The 23,322-nt window shown below is 38.5% G+C and overlaps 1 protein-coding gene across 1 annotated transcript; it reads left to right on the plus strand.

The window, feature by feature from the left end:
• The first annotated feature begins 62 nt into the window (after positions 1-62).
• On the plus strand, positions 63-19,036 carry Arl6IP1 (ADP-ribosylation factor-like 6 interacting protein 1). The gene is made up of 6 exons (XM_071595041.1): positions 63-214; positions 430-485; positions 595-728; positions 1,394-1,631; positions 5,733-5,817; positions 16,687-19,036. Exons 2-6 carry the CDS (start codon positions 456-458, stop codon positions 16,821-16,823), a joined length of 624 nt encoding a protein of 207 aa, XP_071451142.1. The 5' UTR covers positions 63-214; positions 430-455; the 3' UTR covers positions 16,824-19,036.
• The last annotated feature ends 4,286 nt before the right edge of the window (positions 19,037-23,322 follow it).

The raw sequence follows: 23,322 nt of genomic DNA on the forward strand, positions 1-23,322 counted from the left end.
TAAGTATAATATTTTGTAAAATAATTGCCATCGAAAAACCGTTTGATTTCATCTATGGCAACCGCTCCATGTCTGCATCCAATCTACTTCAAAAAAACTCAACTGACTTAACAAGTTATCGTCGAGTGTGGTTTGTGCTCCGTTTTGAATTGAGAAATACGGGAACTGCGACATCAGCATAATTTTGGATGAATTGTTTAATGGTACTGGAAGAGTGAGTACCTCTTTGTTGAGTCTTGAGCAAAGTTTATATAATTTTAATCGTTGACAATAATTTTAAATTTTAACATTATCGTTTGATGTTTACCTGTTATTTGGGCTGGCAAATGGGCGTTGAAAAACGGGTTCCTTTTTGATTTGGATAATAAATCGTCCTGAAAACTTTTGATCAAAAACTATTTTTTTCCCTCGTGATTTGTAATTTTTCAGGGTCTAAAGATTTCATCAGTGCAGTGATGGGTGACTTACCCTCTCAACATAATCAGGTATTCTTCGTTATTATCGTCTGAATTCGTGTTTTCATCACTAGCTTTGATTTATACCCTGTCTTAACTGTCAAAGCTTGTCTACCATTAATGATTTATATATTCTCAGGAGGTGATGGTGGCGGAACTCAAGCAGAAGTTGGAAGGTTGGCGAGAAGTGATTATTCCTTTTCGCTCTATACTTCTGTGGAAGAACCCATGGCACACTGTGATTCTCTTGTCCAGTGTGTCTTTAATGTTTCTGTAAGTGTTGAAAGGCAAATTGAGTTATTTTAATGCGAATAGTCAGGTGATTTTTATTATTTCCTTTTTTCCTCCCTTCAACGTTAGTTTTGTTGTTTTCGCATATTTTAATCAGGAAAAAATGCGCCGTATTTTCGAGTAAAACTTATGAATCGCTGAAAGAATTGTACCAGTAGGGCAAAGTAAAAAAAGCTCTGCAATCGAGCAGATTTCAACGAAACATCCTCCTTTAATGCATTCCGTGGTTGTTGGGGCAAGAAAATCCGTCATATTTGTCTGCGAACAAATAAAATAAAAAGGAATTTACCTAGCAGTAATATGTTAATCCTCAAAGATTGTGATATCTTGCCTCTGTACATGTTCTCCAGTCTTCTTCTGTCATCTTACTTAAATATTCGTTGCTCTCCACTGAACGGTATTTTAGGGTATTACCTCGCAGTATATCGTCCAACAGTTGTGAAGTCTTTCATCGTTTTGTGAAATAACTCCTAGGCATGCTCTACAATCTCAAGTGGGTTTGTTCTTTGTCAAACTAGTGTTCTCAAATTGATTATCTCAATCCCCCAAAGCCCTTCCGTGAAGCTTTTAATTTGTTTTTGTCCAACAATTAGCTTTATGTTTTTACTCAATGTCTACGATAGTAATGCCTTCAATTTTCATTCCAGGATGATTTGGTGGTGTGACCTTTCAGTGGTGTCATCGTTCTCCATTGCCGGTGCAGTTATAACGCTGGCCGATTATGTTGGGCCGATTGCCATAAAAACTCTCTCTGATCCCTCCAACTGGAACACCAAGAAGGAAAAGATATTCGATGACATCTGCTGGTCACTTGTTGTCATCAGGCTTAGGTGTGCCAACATGATCTACTGGATTTATGATTTGAAAGCTAATCAACCTCTATTGGTAAGAAGCATTCACCTACTTGCCATTTGTCCGTAGATAGCTCCAGCGGTTCGCGGAATGTGTTGAAATGTAGCATTATAATATTTTGTTGTTTCCGAGGTAACCGTCACTGATATATCATTTAATTTAAAGCTTGCAAATAATTAAGTTAAATAGCTTCTGTTGTGAAACAAGCCATCACAACTGGAAATAGAATTTATTGCATCACTGAAATTAGTTCAAAGAAATATTTTCTAAAATTTCGTGGTAATCATTTAGGATGAGACAGCCCTAGAAAATCCCTCTAATCACATGTGATAAAAAATAATGTATTTCTTGTGAAACACAATTATCCTGGTTTATCAATTGGAGGATTGGTTTATGGTAGCTCTCCAAACTATCTCGTTACCTACCAATCTCATTCCCTCATAGTCATCTTCCATTGCCCACCTTGTTTAGTTTTTTCTCTCCCTTACTCTTTAATTTTTCTACCCAATGATTCCTTCAGCTATGGCCTTTACTAAGCTATCGTGCTTTGGATGCTGGGAAATCCATCAATTCCACATCCAATCAATTTCCCACTTGCCTTCTATAAGCTCCCCTTTTCACCCACTCTTTTAATTACCTCTTCATTCTGTCTACACCATTTTTATTTTTGTCCATAAGCAGCTCCATATTTCCATTGCCTCTAATTTTTGCTCTGCTGCTTCTATCATCCAAATCTCATTAAAATGGAAAAAATGCTTCATATTTAAATTTCAATGAATTGGCAGCATGAATTATTTTCAACTCATAATTTATTAATTTTTAATGGGGATATTTCTAGCTTTGCGAGTGCCTTCTTATCACATTCACCCTTGGCGTTCTTGGCCTAATTCTTCCTCTTGAACCCTTCACCCTCATTTATGATTTAGATAATGATTCCACTCTTAATTCATTTTCTCAACACGGCCTCACCAACGTGGCACAGTTCGTTGTCAATTACTGGTGCAACTAATCCGCATCATATCCTATTTCAATCCTCCCCAATGCTCACTGCAAATAGTCCCTGGTCACCCACATCCGCCCTGTGTTTGTTCATCATTGATGCTCATCTGGGCATGCCCGGGTGTTTAGTGCATACAGTGATTCAAGGAGGACTCTTTAATGCATTGCCATTATTACTGCCATGTAAGCACTCATTGTTTTATAATAGTCCACATACTGCCATTAATCATTCCTTCAATATTCTCACATTTTTTTACTTTTCCCTCCATTTCACCATCCATTGCAAACATTCTGCCAATTGCAAAGTCGTCCTGTTGTTCAATATTTCAGTAGTTATTTCCAGTGTGCAGCCTTCTTCCCATTTTCTTCATCTAAAGAAGACTGTTTTGATTGGGATTCACCTTCGGTACAAACCTTCCTTACTTCACTGAAGCTTTTCAGGGCCCCCTCGTTTGGCTCCTAGCCAACAATGCTGCATTGTCTGCCCTCAGAAAACCACCATCTCTTAAATATTGCACCTCATTATAGTGATTATTAATCAATCTTTCACACAGCCATGAAACTCAAAATATCCAAGGTGACATTACGTATCTTCATTTTTCCATGCATTGTTTTCAGGCAATGATTTCACTGGATTCAATATCCTCTCATTCATTCCCAAAAGATTCACAAATTTCAACAGCTAACTGTATCATATGCCTTCTTTAAATTGATAAATTCAAATTCAATTTTCTTATGCTCATCATTGCATTTTCCTGATTGCTGAAGTGAACACGGATGAGTCGTGCATCCTCTAGCAGAAATAAAAAACTTACATTTCCCAGCATTTGTTCAAAATTTCCTTCTTAATTCTTCCACACAGCATTCCGAACTAATGCTTTCTCCAGCATACTCAAAAGACTGCTTCCTCTGCGATGCTTTGATGTTTCCTCTTTAGTTACTTCCCCTTTTCATCTGGGTTTTTTTGTTGACCTTTAAAAGTAATGAAAAGTCAGTTATGCCAGGTTAGCTCCGTTGGCTGGACCATTTGCAGCATAACATAGGTCCGTAAGTAAATATAGAAAAGCATATATGATGACCCAGCATGTTAAAATGCTGTTTATTGCACATTTTTCCACATAAACCAAACCCTAAGTTGACTATTTGCATGTATATTTGGTTTTTATTTTGCCTTTATGCATGGATCAGCTCTTGTTATAGTATTAATTAATTCAGAGATCATTAAATGAAGAACACAATACACTGTTCTTTATTTACGTACAACTAGTTTCATTGCTTAGGTGTCATCATCAGGTACAAATTAATCAAGTCATGGTCCATTTATATTTATATACCATTAATGAGGGAGAGGGGGGGAAAGAAGTGGGGATGTGATCAGCATTGTTGGGAAGGGGGAGAGGGGTGCTAAGCGTCAGGACAGGTGCTTGGTTGGTTTACTGTGGGGGGGGGGGGGGGGTTTGTCGGGTCTATCTGTGAGGGAAAGGGGTACTTCCAGGATTGGGGAGAGGTATTCAAACAATAAATCGTTAACCAAATGACGCGTTTTTAAATTCTTCCTGATTTCGAGCTCTTCTCACTTGTCCATCCTCATTCCTTTTTCACTCTGGTGTAAGAGTTCCGGGTTGAAATCACTCCCATGGTTTTCTTCCCATAGATGCTTGGCGCAGTGTGATGGCTTGAGGTCACAGTTTCTGAAACAGTGTCTGTGTTCCTCCGCCTGTGTTTTTAATGATCTTCCCGTTTGGCCTATCTGGATAGTACTACAGTCCTTACAAGTTTACTTATAAATGACACTTTTATTTTGTTTTCCTACTTAGTCTTTTGTAGTATTCATGAATGATTTTAAGTTATTCGTATTGTAAAAAGTTATTGGAAATTTTTCCCTAGGAAAGGGGTTGGCTATCTACGGTGAAATTAAACCATTATGAGGGAGTTTACACCTTTTTGTAACCTTTTCCCTCCACATTAACTGATTTAAACAAAAGATTGTTTGCTTTGAAAAAACGTTTTCTTTGTAGTATTTTTTCAATAAAATTTCCTTTGTAGCCATTTAACAATGCTAAATCTTAAATCTTTTTAAGTTCTTGAGGAAAATTATTTTTGGAAAGAGGAATGGCCAACAGTCTGTTTAGTAGGAAATGAAAAGTGGAAACATTGTGAGGTATGTGATGGTGGGAGTTGAAGGGGACGATGTGGTACTTTTCCAGAAAATTGCAAATTCAAAGCCTCGTCCCTTTCTCAACTCTGTGATATCTAGAAAATTTAGTTCATTATTTCATTCTTTCTCACAAGTGAAACTGATATTTTCTTATTGGGAATTTAGGGTGTTCATATAATTTTCCAACTGTTTTTCAGTGCCTGTCCATATAGCAAAGAATTCGTCTACGTAACGAAACCAACAGTGAATATTCTTTGTAAAAATTGAGAGGCTGCTGAATATTTTTCTTTGAAATTTGTCCATGCACAGGTCAGCAATTGTTGATGATAATGGGGACCCTAAACATTGAAACTAGTTGTACGTATATTAAGAACGGTGGGAATATACATTGTGTTCTTCATTTAATGAACATGAACTTCCACAAAGTTGAGCGTGGAACAATTGAATTCAGAGATGCTCAACTGGCAGGCAATGAAGGCTTAATGCAATCCAATTGGTGCACCAATGGCCCACTCATAGGCTGCGAATTTGCTCTTTTGGGAGAATGCTTGGTTCCATTTCAATGAGATTCACTCAGGGTTCACCAATGGTTGCTTGACCACGCTACGCTGTCATTTGCCAGTTCAGGCTTGCTCTGGATGACTCGGGTGCAGCTCTGCCCTCCCTCTGATCAGGCCATGGGGAGGTGGCCTCCCCAAGTCTGGCACAAATTAGTTGGCTGCCCCTGCATTGCTGAAGCATTCCATCTCAGATTGAGGCTGCTAATTCTGCCTTGAACTCTGGTTAAAATCGTATTTATTTTGTCGCCAATTAACTATTATTGCTACTGTTGGCTGTTAAAATGTAACATTCATAGCATGGAGCATTCAACTGAGTTGGTGCCATGGGATTATATTATTTTTCATGGTGAATGAGATCAAAATGTATAAATTTCTGTTTTCATTATTAATGATCTTGCTCGTGACTTTTTATTGTAGTATTACGCTGGAACTCTGACAACCCTGATTGCCTTGGCTTTCTTTGGACAGATTGTGAATAATCTCCTGTTGACCTATTTCCTGGGTAAGTTTGGTGTTCATCATTCTAGCATTGTGGTGTGGTTGATAAGCCTGGTAACAGGTTTTTAAATTCATAGCCTATCATGATATGACCCGGGTTTCATCCTGTGCACTGTGTCATTACTAGTATGCCTAGTTTAGTGCAAATTATTATCTTTGTGAAAAATTATAAATTTTATCTTTTTCATGGAAGTATGCATTTTCTAAATTCCCAATTTTGTGGCCACAATAGGTAGTGGGCAGTAGAAGGAAAATGACATGGCATTTTTTTCGTAACTATCAGCTATCAATGTGCTTTGTCAACTGCAAGAAGGTAAAGAATTATGGATAAAATTTGTGTTTACCGAAGGAGAATTCATGCAGCTGATCGGGCTGAGTTTCAAGTCACAAAACAACTGCTTACTTGATGCTGCACTGCAACTGAGTAGTAATCATTGTATAAGACCCTATGCGGGTTGAGAGTGTCGCAGTGGATAAATAGTCCATAGTAGACATGTTTTGGCTAACACTGGGTGCATACTGATGTTCTCCTGCTTTTTCATTTGTTTATGATTTATATTTCCTGAGTGCTAGCTATATAGAATACAAAAAGGTATCATGTCACAATTTACATCCATTCTGATACTCTTAAAAAGACAAAAGCATTAACATAAAGCTCCAAAAATATACAAGTGAGGTAATCTCTCTATCAGAAGTGGAATTTTTATTTGGCAGAGCCATCAGAGTGTATTCTAATTTTATTAGTTCATGTCTACCCACTAATGCCTGTGCTAAAGGGGTATTTGAGTATGGAAATTTAGCAGCAGCCGTTAGAAAATCTTGAAAAATGAATTTTTATCCTTGAAAACTTGGAGAAGTCCTGCAATCAGAGACAATCTGATAGCTGGGCACTTAAATAGAGTGATGGTTGGCTATCAATTTGACAGCTGTGAAAATGTTCAGAGGAGATTCTCTAATCATTGATGATGCCTGCAGAACTCATTTGTCTCCTGCTTCGCTCCTTCTTTCCCTCGGTTTCCTCTCCTTTTTCCGACTTCCCCCCCTTAATGTGGTCCCTCCCCTGTCCATTTCCTCCCCCTAATCCCATTCTATGCATCTGCATTTTTGGAGAAGCTTCCAATAACACTTAAAGAACATGATAGTGTCTCATAAAACACAAAAGCCTTTGCTTTTTGGAAGTTTTCCTGCATGTGGTCAGAATTATCTCATATCATTGAAAATCTTCAAAATGGTAAGCAACCCATAATCAACATGTTCTGAGAGCCTTTACTTGCTTCTTCTGGTCTTTTCGCATGGGGTCCAAATGTATTGTATTTCACTATTGCTGTAATAATTAAACCTTCAATGGGATGTTACTTAAAGGCCCTTCAAAGAGTTTTTAAAAAGCTGAGGGAAACTTGGTCCAAGTGTTCCAGCACTTTTCACGACAGAAATGTGAGCAATTGACATGAAGCCATTACATTTTAGACCCTGGCTTATCTAAGATTCACCGAGGAAATATCTCCATAATGCCATTTTCTCATTTCACTACATCTATAGCATCACTCTATAATTGATAGTCATTTTGAAAAACTACCTCCAACTCTGCAACTATCAAATGTTGCTTTTTATTTTTATCGATGGTAATCTACTGTTTGAGGTATGTTTCACTGGACACACTGCCTAACCTCAGCTACATTTGTAAACCTCGACCAACATGGCATCCTACACATCAATGCATGCTTCTTCGATTCTGCGTACTTTCTTCTTCACTTCATTCTATCCAGCATGCCTACTCTTATGCTCCCCTCTGTCAGTCTTCAACACACTCCTGCCAACAAATATGCCCCGCAGTCGTTTTTCTTGCCTCTTTGAACTTCTCCCAACAACCAGATCTCCTCCCCTACCATGCAGAGCTTTTCCTCTTTCATTTTCCTTTCCATCTCTTCATCTCTTTTATTATTATTATTATTATCTTCCATTATTCTCTGCACCCATGGTTCCTTCTACATTCCTCAATGACCAAGTTTCCACACTGATAAAAACCTCTTCATATTGAATATTAACCTCATATTTACCTTTCTTCCTCACTTTCAGTCCCTTTTATCAATTTCCTAGGCTTGGTAAACTTTGCCTAATGCAATTCTCATTTGTCTACCTCTCTGGCTGGGTTGAACCAAAAACCTCCTAGATAGGTGCAATGCTTTGCCTACTTTAGTTTTTGGCCTTAAATTGAAATATTTATCTTAGCCTCCAGTTTTTCAAGATTGTCATTACCTTTTTTTTATTTAAATTGATTCCCATCCCGTATATATCACCTTGATTTTGTAGTGTGTGAAGAAAAATCTCTAATCCTTTGCCTGAGTGGCTTACTAAAATTTGATCATCCATCATTCTCAATGATTTAAAGAGCCCACCTCCTACTTTAAATTGTACCTACAGGTTTCCTAAATCTTTTTGCCCTTTCCACCGTTTATGCTCTGAAAATCATGGGAGAGAGCAGCTCACTTGCCAGTCTCTCTAACACTGCCCATCCTGACTCACCATTCACTACTTGCACCTGCTCATTCCAAGACATGTACTGGTTCTAGATGAGTCATCCATCCCTCCAGTGCAATCAGAAACAAATACATCCTGATTCCATCTAATTTCTTTCTATTGGCAAAGTCACTCCTGTTGTGGTGTCTTGCATACCTCTCTTTCCTGAAACCTAACTGATTATCCTTTAAGTAGTAATTACCTTTTTCTCTATCCTCCCATTGATTATCATAAATTCTACCTCAGCTGCCTATGAATTCAAGATATTATCCTATAGTTTTCTGACATGAAAATTAATTCTGGTCATGCAATACCTTCTAGTCAAATTCCTTCTTCATAAATTTAACAAACTAACTCATAGAAGCTCAACCTTCCAAATGTCACTTCCATTCACAGATTTTATGAATTCTTCCCTGTAGTTATTTTTAAAATATATTTTCGGAGGCCCTCCCCGGACTACAACCTTGCCGTGGTGGAAGGGCTTGTGCGTTCCGATGACCCCTAGAGCTGTGCTGGTGGAAGTAATAATAATTGCTCCTGGTAGGGTCACCCATGCCAGATAGGTGGAAGGTTAGGAGCCAGACAAAAGGTAGTCCACACAGCGTCTGTTCCTCACTGAGGCGGCTGCAATGGCATCTGACCCCAGTGGGCGGCCAGTAAGTGATGGTGTCACGTTAAAAACACTATTGAGGAAGGCAATGGGAAACCATCTCAAATATAATTCATAAGATTTAAATGATGGACAATACAGAGATTTTGAGTCCTGGCAACTAAGGGGCTCAGCCCAATCGGCCGTGTGTCGTGCCTGGCAGCGGGGTAGGCAAGGCTTCCGTGGTCGTCATCCCACAAAACACTTGCAAGGGAAAACTGCAGCAGCAGGACAGAAAACGCAGAAGAAGAAGACCACATTAGTTAGAATAGGAACATGGAATGTTAGGACAATGATGAGGACAGGGAAACTGGAGAATATTAAGCAAGAGATGGAAAAGAGAAAAATAGATATTTTAGGTCTATGCGAGGTGAGATGGAAGAATAGCGGGGATAACTGGAGTGATAAGTATAGAATAATACACAGCGGTGGGGACAAGAGCCAACAAGGGGTTGCCATAGTATTAAATAAAGAGGTAGGAAGAAGCGTAATTAACATACAGGTAATGGATAGAATATTACTAGTAGAGATAAAAGCAGAACTGACGAACTTGGTTATTATTTATTTATTTTATTTATTTATTTATTCAGTATAAGTCCGAAAACAGCACATTTAGGCCTTTACATCGAACTATTAACAACGATAACAATGTCACATTTACAAACACCCAAGCCCTAGATGGAGGGAAACTCACCCAGGCGGGAATCGAACCCGCGACCCTTGGAATGGTAGACGAGGACGTTACCCTGCCGCCACCGGGGCCGGCGATTCCGGTATTATTCAGGTATACATGCTACCGAGCAACCATATGGAGGAAGAGGTTGATAGGATATACGATCAATTAGAGGACATATAGCATGTGTTCCTTCAGGGAAACATTTGATAGTGATTGGGGATTGGAATGCGTCAGTAGGCAAAGAAAGAGATGGTGATGAGGTGAGGGACTATGGTTTAGGCACGAGGAATGACCGTGGGGAGAAAGCAGTTGAGTTCTGCAGGAGACAGGGGTTACTCATCACCAACACTTCGTTTAGACACCACAAAAGATGCAGGTGTACATGGAAAATGCCAGGTGACTCAGCAAGTTATCAGCTAGATTATATTATGGTTAGACACAGGTTTAGGAACAGCGTGATAAATTCGCACAGCTTCCCGGGAGCGGATGCGGACTCTGACCACAGTTTAGTTGTTATGAAATGTAGCGGCAGTTTCAAGAAGATAAGGCAGGGGCGGCGGGTTAGAAAATGGAATGCAGAAGCATTAAATGGATTGAAAAGGAAGGAGTACCAACAGGCTGTAGAGGAAATGATGGAGGATGGTAAAGGGCTAAGTACTGTCGAAGAAAAATGGGATTGTATCAAGGAAGGGTTGTCTAAAGCAGCAAAAGACACTGTTAGAACCGTTAATGCGAAAAGACTAGGAAACCATGGATCACGGATGAGATGATTACAAAGATGGATAAGCGGCGGAAATGGATGAATGTAAATACAGAATTAGGCAAAATGAAGTACAAAGAATTAAAAAATAAATTGAGGCGGGCAATAAATAAAGCAAAAGAAGCATGGTGGAAGACGCAGTGCGAGGATATGGAAAGTCTGCAGAAGAAGGGTGAAATCGATGCGCTGTACAGCAAAGTTACATCGTTATCGAGAAGTAAGAAAGGAAGAGCTATGCTAACAGTTAGAGATAAGGCGGGTAAGGTAATAGTTGACGCAGGAAAGATCCAAGAGAGATGGAAGGAATATATAGAAGAACTGTATAGTAAAGAACTTCGACCAACAAAGTTAGACATTGAAAAGGATCATGACGTAGAGGAAGATAGCTTAGGTCCAGGCATGCTCGACGATGAGATAGAAAGGGCATTAAGGGAGATGAAACTAAATAAGGGCGTGGGGGTGGATAACGTTCCCGTGGAACTATTGAAATGTTTAGGAAAATGTGGGAGGAAGAGGCTATATGGGCTGATTCGTAGTATTTCTGAGGAAGGAATCTGGCCGGAAGACTTTGTGAGATCAGTTTTAGTTCCTATTCCGAAAAAGGAAAAGGCTTCATCATGTGAGGACTACAGGACAATAAGTTTGATATCCCACTCAGCTAAATTTGTTCTAAGAATCATAAACAAAAGGATAGAGAGTAGGACAAATGATTACTTAGGGATAAATTGAGTAGCTTCAGGCGTGATGTATTTCGATGTATTACATCATCATCAGGTTGTTGACCTGATGATGATGTAATACATCGAAACCCGGTCGTAAATAAAAATATTTTTATCAAGTGGAAAAGTGCTACGATCAGTTATTCATTTCTTCATGATTACTTAGGGGATGATCAGTTTGGGTTTTGGAAGGGGAGAGGTACGCGTGATGCCATTGCAGTAATGAGATTATTAATCAAGAGGAATTTAGAACACAACCAGGAGGTATTTGCCTGTTTCGTACATTTCGAAAAGGCATTTGATAGAGTGAATTGGAAAAAACTAATGAGAATTCTGCAGAAAATAGGAATAGATTGGAGGGAAAGGAGGCTAATCCGCAACCTGTACATGTCTCAGACTGCTCAGGTGCGAGTGGGGAACGGGGAGTCCGGTTGGGCATTGTTAGGAAGAGGTGTAAGGCAGGGTCGCCCATTATCACCGTTGCTGTTCAACCTGTATGCAGAGGAAATGATAGAGGCATGTGAAGAACTCGAGGTAGGAATGACAGTGGGCGGGGAATTCGTAAAATCAGTTAGGTTTGCTGATGACCAAGCTTTAGTCTGACAGTCAGCCAAGGGGCTGCAAGCATTGCTGAGTGAATTGGAAATTCAGTGCGACAGGTATGGGATGAGAATCATAATTAATAAAACAAAGGTTATGCGATTTTCCAGAAAGAAAAAGGCTAAGCTAAGCATTAAAAGAGGAGGGCAAAAACTAGAGCAGGTAGAACAGTTTACGTATCTCGGAAGTGTTTTGGATCAACACAGTCAAAGTAATAGGGACGTAAGGAGAAGAATTACATTAGGCAAAGAGGCTTTCTCAAGGAGGAGGGAGTTGATGAGAGGGACGTTGAGTAAGGATATTTAGAAAAGAATCGTAAAAACTTTGATATGGAGCGTAGCTATGTACGGCGTGGAAATGTGGTCATTGAAGCTGGAGGACGGACGTAGATTGGAGGCTTTTGAAATGTGAGTTCGGAGAAGAATGGAGAAGGTGAAATGACAGAGAAGAAAACAAATGAGGCAGTACTTGGTATGGTGGGCGAAGAGAGGGGTTTGTTAGGAGAAATCTTTTGGAGGCAGGAAAAGTGGATGAAGGGGGTATTGTTGAAGACTGTAATAGAGGGAAGGATGTTAGGCAAACGAGGAAAGGGAAGGAACAGGATGGGGATTTTGTACAGGATGATGGGAGGAAGAAAGTACTCCGAGATGAAGAGGGACCTGATTCAAAGTAGGATACTGGATTTTGTGTTTTTTTAGGAGTCACAAAATATTTATTAATAGCTGTGTCCATTGAAAAACCTACCTTAACCGGTAGATTACCTAATAATAATAATTTTTGTAGGCCAAATATTTTGGTGAAAGTACAGAACAGTTTCTTAACATGCGTAATGAACTTCAATGACTTCCTTTGGATTTTCTCAATTTTATCTACTTAAGATTTCAAAATATAACCCCAAATTTGGATTCCAATTCTTATACTAGACTAAATTAAAGCAAAATTAAAAATTAAAAAAAAATGAATTCAAGGTTACCTATTATGTGGTGGAGCACACTCTAAGGGAAACCTATAATACATAGATGATGTATCCACATTGTATTCATCGTTTGTCATCATTATATTACAATATACAGACTCAAAACCTTTTCAAAGTGCAATTTTGGTTCTTAAAGTCTTTGCTATACAATAGGGTACCATATCTAACACCTGCAGTAGTGTCTTATGACCCTGTTTTTGCCATTACTCGATGGAAATTCTCCATTGAATTGGTAAGAGAAACACAATAATTGACGAGGGTAATTCTAGAAGTACCCAACCTAACAAAGAAAGCATCAAAAATTTGAGTAAAAATATTTTTATTTCTGTACATTGTCTCCTTTTAGGTTGATGCACTTTCTCCAGCGGTGCTCAATGGCTTTGAAACCCTGTTTGGAGTGAGAATCGACTAGCTCCTCAAAATAGCCATCAACGACAGACCCTTTCATTGTTGGCAAATCTTTGACATTGGGCCATTTTTTCAAGTTAGATAACAGAAAAGAAAATGAGGGGGGGTATTTTGGCAAAAAGGGTTGGTGAGGAAGCTATTCAAATTTTTAACTTGTTGATTTTGGCCATTGCGATGACAAACGTGTGGACTGGTGCATTGTCTTGATGAAACAAAACTTTATTATTCACCAAATACAACCGTTTTTCCTTGATTTCATCGCTCAAATGCTGCAAATAAGTTTGTATAGTTGAAATTAATCCTTAGGCTTACACGATGGCTATCTGATGAGGATCCACGCTGCTTCCGGGAATGACCATTGAATAAGAAAGAGCCAATCGGAGAGCTCCGGGCCAGTCAGTGTCTCTCCTATACGTATATAGCGGTCAAATTGCAATGCAGATCCCTTCATGCTGAAGATGCCTGTAGGACTGGGGGCGAAACAGTTGTCCATCAACACCCCTACGCAACAGTTATTCCCAGAAGCAGCATAGATCCTTCATCAAGTTTGTATAGTACTCGCCATTGATTGTTTTTCTTTTCTGAAGATAATCTATGAAAATTATCCCATGCTATTCCAAAAAACTGTAGTCATGATCTTCTTTTACTTTCACCAATTCTCCCCTTTCAATCCATTGTTTTGACTTCCTTTGTCACTGGTGCGAAGTGATGGATATCCATATTTCATTCATGGTTATGAATTGATGGAAAACTTGCCTTGGTTTTTGTGAATTACACCAAACACTCAAACAAACCCCACAACCCTTCCCCAAAACATAAACTGAATAATGTCAAAATAAAACTTTGTAATTGTGCATATACAAGGTTACACTGCTCTGCTGCATCATCAGGCCTGGGCTGATTTGCTTTGTTTCTCTCCTGATGCTGTTTTTGTTCCATCGTGAGTAACAGTGGCCCCCATCTTGCTCACAGCTTTCTCATGTACAAATTCTCCGTCAATATGATATGTGCAGACCTTTTTGCGTGCCTGCAATGCTTGATAGCTCTTGCACTTTCAGTTGATGGTCTTCCAATACCATTTTGTGGATTTCTTTCACCAATTCTGGCATGCTCACCTAATATGGCCAACCACTGCAACGTTCATCTTGGCAGCTCGTATGGTCTCGTTTAGCCTCTGCCACCCAATATTTTACTGTTGTTAAAAAAGAAGCAGACTCCCCCGAAGTAGAATCTATCTCTGCTTTGATATCGGTTGCACTGAGGCCTTTCAAGTGAAAGTATTGTATCACATAATGGTAACCAAATTTTTCCATGTTTAAGAAGTCACTGCATTCACCACTGATGACTGCCAAAAAAATACTAAACAGCTTAGTGTCATCAAATTTTACAAGGCTTTTGACCCTAGTCATTCTTTTCAAACAACTGCCATCTATGGATCAGATTGGGTACTTCTGGCACTACCCGTGCAACTTAATGGATTTGTCTATCCGAATAGGAAACCGATGAATTTGACTTCTCCGTCCACAGGAAACATTGTTAGACGGACCAAGTGATACACGACCGTTCAAGATGCCTCATTTCACAAAATCTAGCAACCTTTCACTCCATGTTACTGTTAGAACCCCAGACTGTATAACTAATAGCAGGCAACAACAGATATACTGCAAAATTAGTAGACACACATCACAGTAGGAAGCAGACACACACAGCCATGAAGGATATATGTACGGTACTAAATCCAAAGGAAGCAACAGACCAAAATGGCATGGACTCTATTTCTTCGGGAAAATATCGCTCAGGATTACTCCCAAAGGAAAAAGTCAAAGCTGCCTTCTGCAACAGAGAAACACTCAAAGATATTTTGGGGACCAACAAAGGCAAAAATATCGCACGTCATGGAACAAAGCAGAGTGTGAAAACTGCAGAGGGCAAACTGGGAGAATATTCAGCCTCAGAGCCATAGAACTCTTAGTTTGCTACACAAACAACTAATGCACTTCTTAACTGGCTGAACACCCATCACAGTTATATCCCACGCAAGATCCTACACGTGGAAAAAGGTCCAAGACGGGATGAGCTTGAAGAATTAGAGACCATGACCCGTGCACGCTCTGGGGAGACCCCTCTGGTTAATGGGCTATTGTACCACTCCCGCTCTCCCCTCCCCTGTGTGTCCCAATATCCCTCTGACCACGCAGTGCACTCCCACCCCAGCAAACCCTCCCCCCTTTTTAACTCACCTTCCTGAAGATATATATTCCTCGTCTTACTTTGTACCTTCACCAGATTATGCCACACAGGGCCAAAGAAAAAACAATTTATCTCGTCGGCTGAAATTACTTGCGAAACAGCTAAATTTTTAATTATTGAAACATTTATTTGCAACAAAAACAAAAGTGCTTCAAGTTGATGCTTACCATTTTTGTAGTGATTAATTAATGAGAATGTCAAAGAATATTCTGGCATTAGCATATGTGCCCATGGAGTAATTGTCATTGTGACTTCAGTGCACTTGTTGGTGCCGTCAATAGACTCGATGCTCGCTGCTATCTTTGATGACTGATCTTGATGTCACTTTCTCCTGCATTATGTCTTTTGATTCCTCCTTTGCAAGTAGTATGCCACATTATTTGCACATTCTCTTCTCTAGTCATTTAGGCCGTCATCACAGAAGTTGCGTTGCCCGTCATCCCTGCTGACATGGAGCAGAGTGACACCCAGAGGGTTCACACCAATTACCTTATGCTTCACTCGCATTTATAGAATTGACCCTGGCTCCATAATTAGAAATTGCATAAATTTTAAGCTTTTTTTGGAATAGCAATTGCTTCTTGGACCTCAACCTGAATCTTATTGCCATGGCATTGAGCTTAGCCACCTTGCCGAGCAAAAGAATTAATGTTGAACTGCTCAGCTGAAGACACCAAAAAATAGGGTTTCTCTTTTTATTTTGAAAACAAGGATTTGAGATAACTCCTGGGGTGGGCATCCTGAAGTATTTTGCTGGGCCATTCATTTTCTACTTTCACCTACCTACCTGCTGTCGGCTTGCCCATAACAGTTTTCTTCATAAAGATTGTGTAGCATTCTTTAAACCTCTCATTAAATTCAAAATTGTATCTTACACTGTACGTAGTCTGCTCTGAGTGTTTCATTTAAGGCTATTCTGATATTGCTGTGTCATATTTTTATAAGAATTACTAATTTTCTCTATGATAGAGTATGGCATTTTTTTCCAATTCACTAAATGAAATCCTTGGTATGTGTGATTGTATTTCCCTGAGGAAAGTTCTTTTTATTAATTCACATATTGCATACATACATGACTAATTCCAATTTTCCAATTCTCGTGGTATGTTTTGTTTGAAAGTTAAGTGTAATCCGTAATAGATTGTTTAATTTTTGTCGTATCAATAGTACAAGAATAAGAATGGGAAAGCTTTCTAGGGAACTGTTAATGTGCCTGAAGCTTTCCTGTTATAATATATTAAAAATAAATTTCTTGCATAATTAAATTTAGTATAATCTACATCTATTTTACTAATAGTTTGTTTACTTTCACTTGCAGTGATTTTTAGTCTCTTGATGCCTGGTTTTTGGCAAAATGATCCAGTTAAAAGCTGTTTTGCTCTCGTTGGAGGTTTAATGGGTAAATGCTCAGGGAAGAGCTCGACTGATAAGAAGGGCAAAACCAAAGGAAACTGATGCCAGTGGAGCTCCAAAATATGCCAAAGCCTAAGTCGAAGTTTTGAAAAAAAATCAACTTAATTCTTTGAGTTGACAAGGTTCCAAGTTTTTCTTAATGAGCATACAAGGTATCATTTTCATACCTTTGGGATCTGTGTGTGTTCACAGACCTTATTTTGTGATTATAAGTCAGTGTAACATGATTGCATATTAAGACGCATTAATTTCCTAAAGAAGTTTAACTATTCAAGTTTGTATTACCCATAGAATATTTTTAACTTTAGGTGATATCATTTTTATATTTTTAAATTGGGTGAATAAAATGACCAGGTAGATATTAAACTCAGGCAAGTATTGGCCAATTTTTCTAATATTTATGGGGCTCTGAAAAAGCTCTCATTTTGTGTTGAGTATTTAAATTTTGGTCGGTTGGCATTAATAAAGTATATTTGATATACATACGTATGTATGTATCACATCACTATCATAATGCTGGGAACTTTGAAATTTGTTTAGTAATAATATATGCATGCATATGCAGAAGGCATAGTGTTTTGAATCCATCAGAAGTGGATTTGTGAAATAAAGAGTGTGAAATGTAAGGTGTAAATAGTGCCATTTCTCTTTCTGATTGGCGATAAGGATATTTTTCATTGATTATATATACATCTTTCACCTTCAATATCTGTCAGAATTTATTTGTTCATATATGTATAGTAATATTGTTCTGTCAAATGCCATGTATAATCTACTCTTTGGTCATGCTGTATTTAATTTCCTTAAGTTGTGTATATTATTGAAATTTGTGATACTAAAAAAAATGGGAGTCATGATATTAGGTCTTCCGTTTGAATGCTGCACAATGGAAAAAATATTTTGCTTTCGGTTGGGTGAGATGATGGTGAAAAGGGTCATCTGATAGTGTAATAGTTTGATGATGCAGTAAAACATCACATTACAAAATGTTTAAATGGAGTTTATCAGATCTGGTAACCATTGATTCAGGTTTATTCTAAAGCTTTCTGAGTGTTTATGGTAAGCTAAGATATATTCAACATAGCCACAAGTCGACCTGTATAAGAGACTAGTGTTAAGAAAGAAGCTGGTCACACGCATGGCCAAAAACCTATGAGGAATCTAAATCTTAATTCATTATGAGCTGTGGTCATTTTAAATTGCGTATAAAAATGAAATGGCCTTCGAAACCATATTTTTATAAGTAAGAATACATACATTTTCACGTTCATGGAACCAAAGTTAATATGACAATTTTAATTTTGTTTTTGACTATCAACTATATTGTTGACCTAAAGTGATCAGGAAAAATTTGCCTATCAGTGTATGTTTTTTACAATAACCTGTTTTATAAAAAACCGAGTGAGTAGAAGTACCTTTACAATATGTAGGATATCAGGATCAGTTGATTAGTCATCTATTTCCTTTTTGAGCTACAAACCTGGAAGTTAGTACATGATTATCTGGTGCCATTTCATCAATGCAGGAAGAGTGGAATGATTTTAAAGATTTCTTTTATTGTCGTGCATGGCACCTGTGTTATGCAAAAAGCACACTGTGAGGCTTTCGCATTTATTTTCATTGTACATTTGAATTTATCTAGTGTACAGTTTAAATATCATACATTACCTGGGCATTTGCAAGTAATATAATGTATCCTGGTTCTGTAACATTGATCTCATTGCTTATAAAGTGTGGAGGAATTATGAAAATGTACTCATTACCAATAGTTGCTGTGCACTCAGTACCTGTCCCTGTGCTGCAACTCATTACAGACAATTGTGTTGAACTCATGTTTGACTAATTATTTTATAACTCATCATGGGAAGTTTTATGTGAGAGGAATTCAGTCGGCACTTAAGTTAAGTGAGAATAAACAAGTCCAGACGAAACCCAGTGTATTTAACTGAATCTCTCTTCGTGCTCAGCTGAAATTGAAAGCTTGTAAAAGAGTGCACAGCATAGGGGACAATCAGCAGTAGAAATTCAGTGCCATCACAAGGATACTAATGTACCTCCTTAAGTCCGTGTGCCATGCTGCTTACGTGTACCGCCTGTGGGGCTGTAGCTAGTTCATTGCACTCACTGGATGGTATTTTTACCAAAGGCCAACCAAGGCTTGTGATTTGATTATTTCTCTTCTTAAATGAGGGATGCCTGCCTAATGGTGTATGTAAAAAGAAGTCTGCTGATTAAAATTGCTTTGAAAGTATGAATTTTATTGTTTTGTCTCTAACCATGTTTCTCCTATTTCCATACTGAAATTGTACGTTTTTCTTTATCAGACTACACAATTATGCTGGGTGAATTATACATAAGGGCTTCAGAATTGTTTACCTTTCCTAACAATATAGCACAATACCTTGTGAGCTACTGCATTGTCGGCTGGGAGGGACGTTAGGTCCTCTGTTGTGAAGAGTGCTACTCTATATCTTTTAATTACTTTAATTTTTTATATTCCTCTCCAATACTGAATGGTATTAGTTACTTTAAATGTATCTCATGGCCTGCGTATTCCCATTATTTTCCTGTAAATTATGATGCAATTTGTAAAAAAATATGTTGCTTTTTGATTTGGTATCATTTATAAGTATAATTTACTTATTTTAAAATATATATTATTATTAATAAGGAGTGAACCATTAAAGGTTTGTATTGATAGGATACAGACTGAACCCCAATGCATTTCTTCACCTCTCCAATCAAAATGCTTAAGAACTCCCGACACTCTATCAAACCCTTCTTCAATTTTGCCTACTTCCTCCGCTCATTCCGTCCAACATGCCTATCCTTTTCCTACCTCCGCCTCAACTGCCCAATGTTCTCCCCTCTATCACAGGCATCGACATTGCATTGCCCATCAAAATGCTCTACATTTTCCTTTCATTCCTCCTCTGGATATTTCTGGGCAATCCTCGCTCCCACGTTGCCATGCTAGTACCTCTTTGTTGTCTTTTCCATTCATTTTTACCTTTTCCATTTTTCTCAATGTCCATATTTAATAAGCCTGCTACCTATGCCTATCGTCTTGCTTCTAAGACTATGTTCATGTACTATATGACCATGCCTCTCATTAACGTTTTCAATTATCTTTTCTCAACAACCTGACATGAATTCCTTCCTTGTGAAAGCTTCTTTGCCTAATCCAATCATTCTTCTTGGGGGGTTCCAGAGGCAAACATTTGACTTCTCCCTTTGGAGGGCCTGGGTTTGATTCCCGGGCATGCTTCTCTGGGAACCGTCGGTGTCACCTAAGCTGTGTGATTTTTTGGGTGCTAGAACTTCCTGGAAATCCATAAATGACACTGGGAAAGGATCTGCCCCCCTTACTCTGACGTGTGAATTTCACTTGCTGGGTGGGTCAAATCCATATTTCATGGGCACTTCGCAATGCTAAAACTCATTTTTATGTGCCCAACTATAAATATCCACAATGATTTAACGAATATGAATAATGTAGACTTATATGTGAACATTTTTGAGACTACAAGGTTGCATACTAAGTGCAATTTTCCAAGTTTTTCCCCTGGTGGTAGCACCGTATTTTCCCCTTCGATAACGCGCGCGGTATCTATTCATTAATGTTCAAATGATCGAAAAAATGACGATGCGTGTTATGTCATGAAAATTGAAAAAATCCAAATATTTATAGACCAATGTACACATTAATTTATAGAACAGGTACACAAAAATAAATTAGTCTGGAAGCATGCCTTTCTAATTGCATTCTGTTTTATAGAGATCTGCTACTGTTACAGTTATTTCATCTCATAAATCCATGAGAAAAAGAAGAAACATAATTTCTATACTTCATTTATTCTAATACGTAGTTTTTCTTTAATGCATAGTACTTCGCGTATACGTAGAGTACGTCGTATTATGTACTTTTACGTATATATACACGTGCGTATAAATATAGGATAGGTAGATCACACGAATCCAATAAATTCGTCACCTGAATCACAATGAAATGAATTAATTGCGTTTATTATCTCTCCAGGCACATCACAGATCTCCGAAGCTATATTTTCCTCGTCTTCCAACACAGGCGTTGAAATATTGACTAAAGCTTTTTCAAATCCATTTTTTACATAAGTCCCTCTGACACCCAGCAAACTTTCCAGGATCCACTGGCTTATTTCTTCATAAGACACTCTTTCAATCCTTCCAGATTTTGTGTAGTCTTTCCCCCACTAGAACGCAAATTTGATTTAAAAGATTTTATTATGGCAGCCTCGCAATTTCCTTTTTCTTTCGCGAAATTGATGGCTTCTAGCTTAAACATCGCTCTCTACTATTTTCTTATCCATGGGTAAAATTTTTGAGAAAATTCTAAATCACAAAAGCTTAACTCAATTCAGGTTCGAAACAATCACCATTTAGGCGGCACTTTCAAAGTAATTGGAGGGTGTCTAGAAGAGCTGATCGCTGATACTCGTTTCGATCTACGAATCATAGCGAAAAAGCATGAAGGCGGCATATCGTGTCGGCTGGTAAATATTGTTTATTTTTCGATCCTTCTGTAATTAGGAATTAATTTCAATTTCCTGTATACTTACGGTAGATATAGCCACAGGCAATTATGATTCTATGTATTCATTGGTTGTCACCATCTATTAGTGCATAGATAAAGACGTATTTTAGCACACAATATATACCATTTTTACGCGCAAATATATATAGAGATATACGGATGCGCGGCATCTATAGGTACCTGTATACTCGTTCTATATAACTATGAAGCTCTTAGGTCGCGGTATCTGTACAAATTCATAATGAATACAAAGTTCTCGGTGCGCGTTATACATAAAGTGCGAGTTTTCGATGGGGAAATACGAAATGTGTATATATATGCACATACAAAACTTATGGGAAAGTCTCACGGATGTGAATAAAAATATATATGAAGTTGCACCAGCGAACAAAGATAAAATCTTAGAAACTGACGAAAAGAAAAGACACTCACTAGTTTCCTAATTTTCGGTGGCACGAGCCACCTTTCTCCCGGAAGAGAAGGAAGGAACTTTCTCCTTTCTGGAGAAGAGAAGGAAGGAACTCAAGAAGAAAGGAAGGAGTTCCTTCCTTCTCTTCATTGAGAAAGGTAGCTTGTACCACCAAAAACTCGAAAATTTCTGATTTACTTTTCTTTTTCGTCAGTTTTTGTGGTCTTGTCTTTGTTAACTAGTGCTAACTTCATAAACATTATAAATATTATAATTAGGTAATCTACCGGTTAAGGTAGGTTTTTGGATGGACGTAATTACTAATTGAATAATTTGTGACCCCTAGCAAAACACAACATCCTACTCTACTAATCAGGTCCCTCTTCCTCTCTGAGTACTTTCTTCCTCCCTTCATCCCGTCCAACATCCCTATCCTGTTCCTGCCCTTTCCTCGTTTGCCCAACATTCTCCCCTCAATTACAGTCTTCAACATCCCACTGCCGGTCAATACCCCCTTCATCCACTTTTCCTGCCTCCATAGGATTTCTCCCAACAAACCCCTCTCTTCGCCCACCATACCAAGTACTTCCTCATTTTTTTTCTTCTCTGTCATTTCACCTTCTCCATTCTTCTCCGAACTCACATTTCAAAAGCCTCCAATCTACGTCCATCCTCCTGCTTCAATGACCACATTTCCACGCCGTGAATAGCTACGCTCCATATCAAAGTTTTTACGAGTCTTTTCTAAATATCCTTACTCAACGTCCCTCTCATCAACTCCCTCCTCCTTGTGAAAGCCTCTTTGCCTAGCGCAATTCTTCTCCTTACGTCCCTATTACTTTGACCTTGTTGGTCCAAAACACTTCCGAGATACGTAAACTGTTCTACCTGCTCTAGTTTTTGCCCTCCTATTTTAATGCTTAGCTTAGCTTTTTTCTTTCTAGAATATCACATTACCTTTGTTTTATTAATATTGATTCTCATCCCATACCTGTCGCACTGAATTTCCAATTCACTCAGCCATGCTTGCAACCCCTTGGCTGACTGACAAACTAAAGCTTGGTCATCAGCAAACCTAACTGATTTTACGAATTCCCCGCCCACTTTCATTCCTACCTCGAGTTCTTCCCATGCCTCTTTAATCATTTCCTCTGCATACAGGTTGAACATCAACGGTGATAATGGGCAACATTGCCTTACACCTCTTCCTAACACTGCCCATTTGGACTCCCCAGTCCCCACCCGCACCTGAGCCGTCTGAGACATGTACAGGTTGTGGATTAGCCTCCTATCTATTCCTATTTTCTGCAATATACTCATTAGTTTTTCCCGATTCACTCTATCAAATGCTCTTTCAAAATCGACGAAACAGGCAAATACTTCCTGGTTGTATTCTACAGGTTCTCCTGGTTCTATCGTGTATATTCCTCTCTATGAAGAATCTCATTGCTGCAATGGCATCACATGTACCTCTCCCCTTCCTAAACCCAAATTGGTCATCCCCTAAGTAATCATATGCCCTACTCTCTATCCTTTTATTGATGATCCTGAGAACAACT

This window comes from Hetaerina americana, unplaced genomic scaffold, assembly GCF_022747635.1.
Source record: "Hetaerina americana unplaced genomic scaffold, ioHetAmer1.1.p SCAF_1, whole genome shotgun sequence".
NCBI classification, from domain to species: Eukaryota; Metazoa; Arthropoda; class Insecta; order Odonata; family Calopterygidae; genus Hetaerina; species Hetaerina americana.

Excerpts from the sequence above, each read along its gene's own strand:
- Arl6IP1 (XM_071595041.1), top strand. The coding sequence starts at position 456 with ATGGGTGACTTACCCTCTCAACATAATCAG. Across the intron at positions 486-594 it reads TACCCTCTCAACATAATCAG|GAGGTGATGGTGGCGGAACT; the intron begins GTATTCTTCGTT and ends ATATATTCTCAG. Across the intron at positions 1,632-5,732 it reads AAGCTAATCAACCTCTATTG|TATTACGCTGGAACTCTGAC; the intron begins GTAAGAAGCATT and ends TTTTTATTGTAG.